The sequence below is a fragment of the Carcharodon carcharias genome, chromosome 15 (genome assembly GCF_017639515.1).
Source record: "Carcharodon carcharias isolate sCarCar2 chromosome 15, sCarCar2.pri, whole genome shotgun sequence".
Taxonomy (NCBI): Eukaryota; Metazoa; Chordata; class Chondrichthyes; order Lamniformes; family Lamnidae; genus Carcharodon; species Carcharodon carcharias.
Genome location: NC_054481.1, coordinates 58,142,545 through 58,154,906, shown reverse-complemented (window position 1 = coordinate 58,154,906; position 12,362 = coordinate 58,142,545). Strand labels below are relative to the sequence as shown.

Sequence of the window (12,362 nt, the reverse complement as noted above, 5' to 3'; positions counted from 1 at the left end):
TGAATGGTGGAGCAGGCCGGGGAGGCTGAGTGGCCTACTCCTGCTCGTAATGTGTATGTTCATATGTTGAGTTGCTGCTTGTGAATTTTGTCGTGTCTGAGGAGTAATGGGGCTCCTGCTGTGCTTAGTCACCTAGCTTGTCATTACAAATGAACTGATGTGTGCCTTGGTTAGGAAAAACTGTGGGGATGCACTTGATTGTTGTCCATCAGGTTTCAGCTTGCAAATGATGGCCCATGCTCTTTTTCCCAATGTAGAGGAATGGAGGGACAATACAAGATAAATGGTACAATTTTGTAAAAAGGGTGCAAGATCAAAGAGACCAGGGGCAGAACTTTTCCCATCCCAATCGGGAGTAAAATAGTGCGCGATGACATCGGGCGAGCATACCGACATCATGCACTCTCACGGTATTTCGCTCGGTGGGCGCGGGTGAGAGTTGGCAGCGTGCCCACTGACAATTAAATGGCTTATTAATGCCCTTAATCAGTTAATTAAATTGGAATTTTCACTGCCCATCCAACCATTAGGTTGGTGGGCGGGCGAATAGGCCAATTGGCTTTTGCATTTTTTGCGAAACCTAACCCATGGGCGGGATGAGGTTTCAAGCAGTGATTTTAAAAAAAACTTCTAAATTCATTTTTAACATGCCCCTATTCATGTGACAGGGTCACATGGGGAGCATGTTTTTAACATTTTTAAATTCTTCATTTATGCTTTTAAAATTCTTCAGCTCCCTGTTGCAGCTCTGTGGCTTCAGGGAGCTTTCAGTGCACACTTCCGCACTCGCGCTCCTCCCGCTCTCACCCCAGCAGTGCTCAGCATGTGATTCACAGTGGTTGCCCGTTACTTGGCCAGCCCAGCGTGAAATCACAGTTGGGGGCCGATTGCGATCAGTGATCCATTTCCTGACCGCTCCTGGGCCCACTGATCACGCCTGCCCGCCGAGCTGAAAGTTCAGGCCAATCGGAGGATGACAGGGGTCACAGGTAGTTGAATTGACCCCCATGGCTCTTGATCAACTAACTCTGAACAGACCAGAAATCAACCCTGGGATATTCTAGTCTGAATGATTCCACTCCATACCAACTTTACCAATTTAGCCACTGGGAAGGCTGCAGAACAAATTTTCAAAAAAACTACTCACCATCTCATTAGTTCGTTTCCAGAAGCAGGCAGTTACAAACACCACTGCAATTGGTGGTGTCAGGTAGGAGGTAATGGATTGGATGTACACAAAGAGCTGACCACCTTGGCTCATTTGCACCAGAGGAATCCACAAAATGGATACCAACACCAGGACCAGCACAAAAATTCTGAAACAAATGGGAGATCACATTTAGCAACTACACAGGAGCTTCATGTCTATTGAATTTGATTTCTATGAGCATACTGACTCTTCCTGGGATATGCTTCTTGCAGTACTTTGCCCAAGTAACAATTATTTGTAAGACTAAGGTTATGGGTGTCAACAGGTTATGTGATGTGCTGTGCTATACTGGGAGGCCTAAATTTGTGCTGATCCAGCATTTACATCTGGACTTTCTAGCAGGACTCATTGGATGACAATGATGAGCAGGGATCCCCCCTCTTACAACCTGCAGCCCCATGCAGTCTAGAGAGAAGATCTAGCACTTTCCCACTCCCAAAATGATACAGCAGAAAGGAGGCCATTCAACCATTGAGTCTGGGCTAGCTCTTTCAAAAAGCAATCCAGTTAGTCCTACTTCCCCCTTCTCCATATTCCTACAAATTTATTGCCTTCAAGTATTTTTCCAATTCTCTTATGAAGGCTACTATTGAAAATGCATCCACTGCCCCACCAAACAGTGTATTCCACATCCTAACTACTCATTACATATAAAAGTTTTTCCTTATGCCATCTCTGATTCTTTTGCCAAAGATCTTAAATCTATGCCCTCTCATTAATCGATCAGTGATTGGAGATACTTTGGGCTTGATTTTCGTTACCAAGGGCTGGATTTTCGCTACCAAGGCAGGTTGACACGACATACCCGCCTCAGTTTAACAGGCCCCATTAGACCCAACTTCTGCTCTGGGGTGGCAGGGGCTGTATTGAATCAGGAATGCCAACCCCGGCAGCAGATCCTAGGCAGCCAGTGGGGCTGGTGGGCAACCAGTCTGCCTCAGTTCTCTGGGACTTTGTTCCTTTTGTTTCAGAAGCTGTTAGACCCTCTAGTCCTCACCCCTCACACGCCCTAACCCCCCTCACTCCTGTCCACTCACCCCCAATGTCTCTTCACACCCCCATGGCCCTTCCATGCCAACTCATGCATCTCACCCATCCCCCATGCTTCCTCCATGCCAACTCATGCCTCCTACCCACCTCCTATGCCTCCTCATACCCCCCGTGACACCAGTCTTCCCAACCACATGAAAATCCGGTTCTTTCTCTTTACTCAACTTAAACCCTTCATGATTTGAAAAATCTCCTCTTAGCCTTTTCTCTTCTATGGAAAACAATTCCAGCTTCTCAAGTCTCTCCATGTAACTTTACCTTCCTAAAGTGTGGTGCCCAAAGTTGGACATATTACTCCAGTTGGGGAAGACTAGCGTTTTATATAGATTGAGCATAACTTCCTGGCATTTGTACTCTAAGGACAAGAATTGAATGTAGGCAATGGGGTCTCGCCCACTGGCTCTCCAATCAATTGCCTATCAGGCACATAAGTGGCGAGAGGCGGGCATTCCCGGGGTGGGGGAAGTAGGGAGGGCAGTGGAAATCCCAACCCCCAATGTGGTGGCTGCTGCCTGTAATGCATCCACCCTAGGCCCAGGATCGCCAAGAGATCCAGGCCATAGGTGTTGATGGTTGGAGGGTGTCGACGGGAGGGTGGTTGGCAGCGAGTGCAGGATGTTGGCTCTCAGCGGCCCAGCCCCCTACCCATGTTGGGTCCCTTGATCAGCCTCCTACCCATGTTGGGTCCCTCGATCAGCCACTGTGCCTGGCAACAAAGGACCCCTTCTAGATGCCCAGACACGATGCAAGCAATCATGACAGGTTTTGCCTTTTGGGCTTCCTGAGTGGCAACTTCCCTACCCACCGCTTGGCAGGATGAGGCCCTGAAATGGACATTAATTGCTCACCTAAGGAGGTGGTAGGACAGCAAAGCCATGCATGAGTCTTTCTGCCCCAGAATTAGGGCAGAGGCAGGAAGGTGGCAGGATCCACACTCATCACCCTCCTGCCAGATTAAATGTCCACCACTACCAAATTCATCAAGGGGAGGGCTTGAAATTCTACCCGATGTCTCTGTTTATAATGCTTAGGATCCCATTTGTTTTATTAACTGCTTTGTTAACCTGGCTTGCCATCTTCAAAGATTTGTGTACAAACAAGCCCCTCTCCATTTGCACCCTTTTTAAAATTGTATCATTTAGTATGTATTGTCTCTCCCCTTGGAATGGTTCTGATTCACTTTCCAGAATAATTACCCAGGAAAATTTAGAAGGGTTAAAACTAGTTCTAGCTGCTGGGTAACTATATCACTGAACCCCTTCTCCCCACTGGACCACCTGACTAACCCCACCCCCCAACACCCCCCACCCCATGACCTGACTACCCCTCTGACCACCCACCAGAGCTGACTACCCCCAAACCGCCCCCTCCCCCCACTCTCCATGGCTTCTCAAAGCGGCTTTGGGACCTTTAAATTTACAAGAAAATTCAGCAAGTGCCATAAAAAGGGATGAGACTTGGCATTCCCCAACAATCCTGCAATACGAGGAAGGTACCAGAGCAGGTACACTCTGCATTTCAGAGGAGGCCTGGTTCAGAAGTCAGGGCAAGAAATGTGGAGCTCAAGTGCAAGGTAAGTGAATAGCAGTGCAGCGGTAATCCGAAGGTGATTGCCCTTCCTCAGAAGATTCGGCCCTGCACTTCCAAGTTTTGTGTCATCTGCAAGTTTCAAAATGCCGGCTCTACCCCCAAGTCCATGTCATTAGTGTATATCTAAAACAGCAGTGGTCTTAGTACTCAACCTTGGGAAATATCACTGTATACCCACTCCAGCTCAAGAAACAGCTATTTGTCAGAACTCTGTTTTCTATACCTCAGCCAGTTTTGTATCCATTTGGCAACTGTCCCTTTTATGCTGTAGGCTTCAATTTTGCCAGAGTCCAATATGTGATACCTCACCAAACGACTTTTAAAAGTTCATGGGCGGTATTTTATGGCCCCTCCTGACAGCAGGATTTTCTGTCCCACTGGCATCAATGGAGTTCTGAACAGCTAACTGCTTTTTCGCATCCCCCCCAACCGCCACAATGGGGCTAAAAAAATTCTGCCCCATGTATTGCACTGTCCTCATCCAACCTCTCTGTTACCTCATTAAAAACTCAATCAAGCTAGTCAACACAATTTCCTTGGATAAATCAATGCAGGTTCTCCCCATCCAAGTCACTGTTATCTTTTTTCCCCAGATAATTGTTTCTAATTGTTTCTCCACCATAGCTTCATTCTTCTCCCCTATTTGAACTAGACTCTGCCTGGTTGAGCACCATATCATCTGTTATTTCTTAGCTGACATTTTCTTTTCAGAGACATAAGATTGCGAGATAGGCAAGGATGAAGGAAGCCTTTTAGCCATTCACTATTGTCCTTCCAGAATACCAATCTCCTATCTTCCCATTACGATATCTAATCTAAATGCCTCACAATTTCAACACAGTGAATGACATATTGAACTTCAAAGGACAGCTTTCTATAAAAATTATTGTGATTGTAAGTGAGGCTTATTCTGGACATATGCAGACAATGGCAAATTGGGTATTATTCAATTAAAGACCAAAATGGATTCTACCTACTGTCAGCAAGACAGGTATTATGGACAGGAGGGAGACAGGCAAACTATACCTATTTCCTCTTGTCACCTGTCTGTAAGCAGAAGGTGTTTTGAATTTTTTTTAAAATATGCGGTCATGTGTTTTCCCAATCCCTTGGTTTTTATGATCCAATTTATTAATAATCCGCAGCAAACTCAAGTTAGGATTAACTCAGGAGGTTAGTTTATTTTCACATTCAAAACCCGAGGGAGGAGTGTCCACAATGTCCCACTCCAAACATACACAATCACAAACAGTAAAGGGGGTGGGTAGAAAAAAGGAGTCTTATAGTACAAGAACCACTGAAATGAATATTAGTTTTCATGAGTTCCAGAAACCAAAGTCAGAGTCCAGTGAGGAATTCTTTCTTGTAGGCATTCAAGTTCAGCTGGCTGAAGACGGGTTGTAGTATTTGCTTTTCAGTTGGTGCTGATATCGCTAGATGAAATAGGTACACAGAGATTGGATCAGTTCTGTAGGCAATGGTACAAAATCTTCCAGCAGAGACAATCCTGATGATCAGGCTGTTCTTCTGCCTGCCTGGAGGGGCTTGCTTCTTGGTGGCTCTCCAGTTGGATGTTAAAGCAGCAGACTGACTCCTTCTCAGTTCTCAAAGGCATATGGGAGTTTCAAAATGATCACTGGAGTCCTTGTCCAGGGATGATTATGTCCCAGTCATTAATTGTTGAAAGAGATACCATCTATGTTGTGGGTCTGGTGTTTGGGAAGTCATTGTCTAGACAGAATCACTGACTCCACTAGCAAGGTGAGCTTATCAGATGTAAATGACATCACTGTGGTTCCCTTTGAGGTGGGTCTGGACAGCCCCAGGTGTGATATCAGTCTGTTAGCTCACTAGGCACGATGAGTTTAGATGTACAAGCTTTCTTGTCTTTGTGATTACATGGGGGAGATTTTTTTGCTTGGCGGACGGGAGAGTGCCCAACCCGACCAAGCGTAAAGTGACACGTGATGATGTCAGGCGAGCATCCCGACATCATTGCGCGCCCGCACGATATTTCAGTCAGCGGGCACACGCTGGAGTTGACAACACTCACGCCGATAATCAAAAGGCCTATTAAAGCCATTAAAAAGTTAATTGAAAGAAAGGCCAAGCAGCCTTTGCATTTTTTAGGAAACCTCATCCACGGGCGGGATGAGGTTTCCAACAACAAATAAAAATAAAATAAAAATTTTAAAATGTAATTAATAACATGTCCCTGTTCATGTGACTCTGTCTCACATGAGGGGACATGTTTTATAACATTCTTTAAATCTTTAATTATTATTTTGAAAAACGTTCATCTCCCTGAGGCAGCTCTGTGCCTTAGGGAGATTTTCAAGTGCACATTCGCGTACATGCGCGAAGTTCGTGTTCATCCCCACCCCCCACACAGGCCTGCCAGTGTAAAATCATGGTCTGGCCCCTGATCGCGGGCAGCAGTCAGCTTCCCAACTGCCCCCACCGAGCCTGGCTTACAAGGGAAAATTCCTCCTCATGGGGTCTGTGCAATGAAGTGTGAGATTCCAGAAGCTGAGCAAAGAATTCTTTTATTCTGGAAACAGCTAGTGGTGGCTCCCTTGACAAAGGGCCAACCCTGTGGTCAGGTGACTTGTAGCTGCCATCTTTTTGGTTCAGCAAAAAGTCCATTTTTAAAAATAGCAGTAAGGATAAAGTTTTGAACACACTGTGTTGGGGTTCTTCTCATGTCATAGGAACGTAACACATGAAAGAAATCATAAACTGTGTAAATCAAATGTTATTCACTTGGCTTATTTAAAAAAGGACTTTGCTGAACCAAAAGCTGGCTGCTACAGGTTACATGACTCACAAGATGGGCCACAGTTTCTGGAAATTTCCAACAGCAGTTACAAGGACAAAAGAGTTCCATCCTCATCCTTGTGGAAACTCACACCTCATTGTAAGAACCCATTATAACCCACAAAACCAGAAGATTATAACAAAGAGAGAGACATCGACATTCATTATTCCTGCAGAGGCTCAAACAGCCACGATCTCACATCTGGGACTGTCAAGGCCCATTTCAAAAAGGAACTATAGAAGGGGGAGTACATGTCATTCGTATCTTTATAAGCTTGCCCCTGTAGTGGAGCCTGAGGGTCTACCAAGACAATAACTACCCGGAACAGGGTCATTAATGTGGATTATGACACTTTCAGAGGCTAATGACTGGGAAATCATAAGCCATAAAGCAAAAGTGAGGTCAGACACCAGATAAATATACCTTTATTGTGGAGGAAGGAGGTCACATGACGAGTGGCCATTTTGAAATCTCTATATTCAGTTGAGAACTCAGAAACAAGCAGGCTGTTGATTTACCTCCAAACTGCAAGACTAACAGCAGGACTCCAGGCTGACCAAACAACCTGCAACAAGTTTCAGTCCCTTGAACAAAAACAGAATTACCTGGAAAAACTCAGCAGGTCTGGCAGCATCGGCGGAGAAGAAAAGAGTTGACGTTTCGAGTCCTCATGACCCTTTGACAGAACTTGAGTGAATCCAAGAAAGGGGTGAAATATGAGCTGGTTTAAGGTGTGTGGGGTTTGGGTGGGGGGAGAGAAGTGGAGGGGGTTGGTGTGGTTGTAGGGACAAACAAGCAGATCATCAAAAGGTGTCACAGACAACAGAACAAAAGAACACATAGGTGTTAAAGTTGGTGATATTATCTAAACGAATGTGCTAATTAAGAATGGATGGTAGGGCACTCAAGGTATAGCTCTAGTGGGGGTGGGGGGAGCATAAAAGATTTAAAAATATTTTAAAATAATGGAAATAGGTGGGAAAAGGAAAATCTATATAATTTATTGGGAAAAAAAAGGAAGGGGGAAGAAACAGAAAGGGGGTGTGGGGATGGAGGAGGGAGCTCAAGACCTAAAGTTGTTGAATTCAATATTCAGTCTGGAAGGCTGTAAAGTGCCCAGTCGGAAGATGAGGTGTTGTTCCTCCAGTTTGCGTTGGGCTTCACTGGAACAATGCAGCAAGCCAAGGACAGACATGTGGGCAAGAGAGCAGGGTGGAGTGTTAAAATGGCAAGCGACAGGGAGGTTTGGGTCATTCTTGCGGATAGACCATAGGTGTTCTGCAAAGCGGTCGCCCAGTTTACGGTTGGTCTCTCCAATGTAGAGGAGACCACACTGGGAGCAACGAATGCAGTAGACTAAGTTGGGGGAAATGCAAGTGAAATGCTGCTTCACTTGAAAGGAATGTTTGGGCCCTTGGACGGTGAGGAGAGAGGAAGTGAAGGGGCAGGTGTTACATCTTTTGCTTGGGCATGGGTTGGTGCCATAGGAGGGGGTTGAGGAGTAGGGGTTGATCGAGGAATGGACCAGGGTGTCCCGGAGGGAACGATCCCTACGGAATGCCGATAGGGGCGGGGGGTGAAGGGAAGATGTGTTTGGTGGTGGCATCATGCTGGAGTTGGCGGAAATGGCAGAGGATGATCCTTTGAATGCGGAGGCTGGTGGGGTGATAAGTGAGGACAAGGGGGACCCTATCATGTTTCTGGGAGGGAGGAGAAGGCGTGAGGGCGGATGCGCGGGAGATGGGCCGGACATGGTTGAGGGCCCTGTCAATGACCGTGGGTGGAAAACCTCGGTTAAGGAAGAAGGAGGACATGTCAGAGGAACTGTTTTTGAAGGTAGCAGTATCGGAACAGATGCGATGGAGGCGAAGGAACTGAGAGAATGGGATGGAGTCCTTACAGGAAGCGGGGTGTGAAGATCTGTAGTCGAGGTAGCTGTGGGAGTCGGTAGGTTTGTAATGGATATTGGTGGACAGTCTATCACCAGAGATTGAGACAGAGAGGTCAAGGAAGGGAAGGGAAGTGTCAGAGATGAACCATGTGAAAATGATGGAGGGGTGGAGATTGGAAGCAAAATTAATAAATTTTTCCAAGTCCCGACAAGAGCATGAAGCAGCACCGAAGTAATCATCGATGTACCAGAGAAAGAGTTGTGGAATGGGGCCGGAGTAGGCCTGGAACAAGGAATGTTCCACATACCCCATAAAGAGACAGGCATAGCTGGGGCCCATGCGGGTACCCATAGCCACATCTTTTATTTGGAGGAAGTGAGAGGAGTTGAAGGAGAAATCGTTCAGTGTGAGAACAGGTTCAGCCAGATGGAGGAGAGTAGTGGTGGATGGGGATTGTTCGGGCCTCTGTTCGAGGAAGAAGCTAAGGGCCCTCAGACCATCCTGGTGGGGGATGGAGGTGTAGAGGGATTGGACGTCCATGGTGAAGAGGAAGCGGTTGGGGCCAGGGAACTGGAAATTGTTGATGTGTAAGGTGTCAGAGGAATCACGGATGTAGGTGGGAAGGGACTGGACAAGGTGAGAGAGAAGGGAGTCAAGATAACAAGAAATGAGTTCCATGGGGCAGGAGCAGGCTGACACGATCGGTCTGCCGGGACAGTTCCCTCCGGGACACCCTGGTCCACTCCTCCATCAACCCCTACTCCTCAACACCCACCTATGGCACCACCCCATGCCCACGCAAAAGATGTAACACTTGCCCCTTCACTTCCTCTTTCCTCACCGTCCAAGGGCCCAAACACTCCTTTCAGGTGAAGCAGCATTTCACTTGCATTTCCCCCAACTTAGTCTACTTCATTCGTTGCTCCAAATGCGGTCTCCTCTACATTGGAGATACCAAACGTAAACTGGGCGACCGCTTTGCAGAACACCTGTGGTCTGTCCGCAAGAATGACCCAAACCTCCCTGTCGCTTGCCATTTCAACACTCCACCCTGCTCTCTTGCCCACATGTCTGTCCTTGGCTTGCTGCATTGTTCCAGTGAAGCCCAACGCAAACTGGAACAACAACACCTCATCTTCCGACTAGGCACTTTACAGCCTTCCAGACTGAATATTGAATTCAACAACTTTAGGTCTTGAGCTCCCTCCTCCATCTCCACTCCCCTTTCTGTTTCTTCCCCCTTCCTTTTGTTTTTTCCAATAAATTATATAGATTTTCCTTTTCCCACCTATTTCCATTATTTTAAAATATTTTTAAATCTTTTATGCTCCCCCCACCCCCACTAGAGCTATACCTTGAGTGCCCTACCATCCATTCTTAATTAGCACATTCGTTTAGATAATATCACCAACTTTAACACCTATGTGTTCTTTTGTTCTGTTGTCTGTGACATCTTTTGATGATCTGCTTGTTTGTCCCTACAACCACACCAACCCCCTCCACTTCTCTCCCCCCACCCAAACCCCACACACCTTAAACCAGCTTATATTTCACTCCTTTCTTGGATTCACTCAAGTTCTGTCAAAGGGTCATGAGGACTCGAAACGTCAACTCTTTTCTTCTCCGCCGATGCTGCCAGACCTGCTGAGTTTTTCCAGGTAATTCTGTTTTTGTTTTGGATTTCCAGCATCTGCAGTTTTTTTGTTTTTATCTCAGTCCCTTGAAACCTGTTTAGCTGGAAGCCTCTTACCATTGTCTGCATTGCTGTCTTCTGCCAGGAACCCACTGGAACGGGAACTTCTCTGTGAAGGATCTCGCCCCCCTGCCCCTAGACTTTGATTTTCTGGTCTCTGGAAATCACGTGAACTGATATCCATTTCTGTGGTTCTTTTACTGTTAAGTTATTCATAGTTGTTAAAGTTCTCTTTTCTATCCCCCTTACTGGGCAGGACTTTCCCATTGGCGAGCCGATGCGTAAAATGACGCGCAGTGATGTCAGGTGGAATTCCCGACGTCACCGCGCCCCATTAAAGTTTTCAGGTAGGCAGGGTGTAGCAAAATCAGCTCTGCGCCCGTCGACCTGTCAATGGCCAATTGAGGCCATTGACAGGATCATTTAGCTAATTAATGGACCTGCCCATCCAACCTTAAGGTTGGCGGGCAGGCCAGGAGCCCCAGTGGGAATTAGAAAACTCATGAAACCTCATCCATGGGCGGGATGAAGTTTCATGAAGGTTTTAAAAATTTTTATTAAAGTTTCTGTAAAAATTATGGACATGTCTCAACTCAGGTGACAGTCATATGAGGGGACATGTCAGGAATTTATTTTTTTTCTACATTTAATTTTTGTCACAGAACAGCCGATCTCTCTGAGGCAGCACTTAGCCTAAGGCAGATGAGAGCATTCTTTCCTGCGCACGCACGAAAGAGCACACTCTCGGGTTTAAGGAATCCCCCCCCTCCCCACCCGCACAGGGAGTGCATAGCACTTCCGTGTGGACGTCGCATTGGGCGGGTCTTAATTGGCACCAATCGGAGGCGCGCCTGTGCATGCCCGCCATTCAACTTCACCCCTGACAGGAGGAAAATCCTGTCCACTGTACATTTGTGTGTGTGCATATGTGCATGTGTATGTGTGTGTGAAGTTGTGATCATCCCCCCATGTTTGAACGTATGAATAAGCTAACCATCTGGTTTAATCATAAAGAGAGTTAGCTGCAAGTCACTTTAAAAATTGGACTTCACAAACTGAGGGCTTGGGGAAACATGCCACAACCTATTTTTAAACAACTAAGAACACCCCTGCTTACAGACAGATGGCGAGAGGATAAAGGAGCTCAGTTTTGCCTCTCTCCCCTGCCCTTAACATTACTATGCAGTTTTGATGAGGAACATTGCACAGATCTGATCTTTTTGTGGGGAATGGAAGGCATCTGTTGGCTCCACCCCTTTCCCCATTCTTCCTGCATGATAACACTGGCTCTGTGTAAAAGTGAACTTAACTGGATTTTTTGCCTTATTTTTCTCTGGGATTTGTTAACCTATGGTAATGAATGGTTAATGTAACTTAGAAAACTAAGTGCCATCTTGCCATTTTAATGCAGGGACCAGCTCCCATGATTTTTCCAATCTGATCAACCACACTGAAATTCCCAGGCACACGGTGGCGAAAACTTGGTTTTATCTTTCTCATGCCAGCAATGCCTGGTATTTACCTGACATCTTCCTCCAAAAATGTAGCTGCCATCAGTGTATCAACTGTATCAACAGGCTATACTTGTGGCCCCACTCATGCTTCCCTTCTCCATGTCCTAAGTACTACCCTATCATTTTCCAAACGTTTATGGAAGATGCTTAATGAAGAAAATAATTCTTATTTTTGAGACTTCAAAAGAGAACTTTACCCATATACCATAATCAATGTTTCCTTTCAGATGTAGTTGTTGTACATTACCAATGTTTTCAGTGAGCAGTCCCCTTAAATTGTTTTGCACGGCTGCACATGCACATTATGTATCACAGAACAAGGCCTGCATGGTAGTTCCCAGGCTGCTGTGCACTTGTGTACCCATGAAACTTAGCAGGAACTTTGACCATAAGCCAACCCAACCAATCCTTTGCAGAGAACTCATGGTGGAGTTTTACTTTTCATATATTTCACACTGATAAAAACAAGCTGATGCTACAATGTACAATCTTATACTAAACAACATAGAAAAGCTATGTTTCATGTGGATATGTGGTTCAAGGCCACCCAATACAAAAGTTTTAAAGTTAGTGATGTTTTCACTGGGTTCCCCAG

At 46.0% G+C, this 12,362-nt stretch overlaps 1 protein-coding gene across 1 annotated transcript in view; it reads right to left on the bottom strand.

Annotated features, from left to right (window-relative positions):
- Positions 1-12,362, bottom strand: part of LOC121288156 (sodium/myo-inositol cotransporter 2-like) — a 111,416-nt gene that overhangs the window by 22,743 nt on the left and 76,311 nt on the right. Inside the window, exon 12 of the mRNA XM_041206553.1 lies at positions 1,148-1,316. Within this exon, the coding sequence (XP_041062487.1) occupies positions 1,148-1,316 (169 nt within the window). The remainder of the gene's footprint in view (positions 1-1,147; positions 1,317-12,362) is intronic.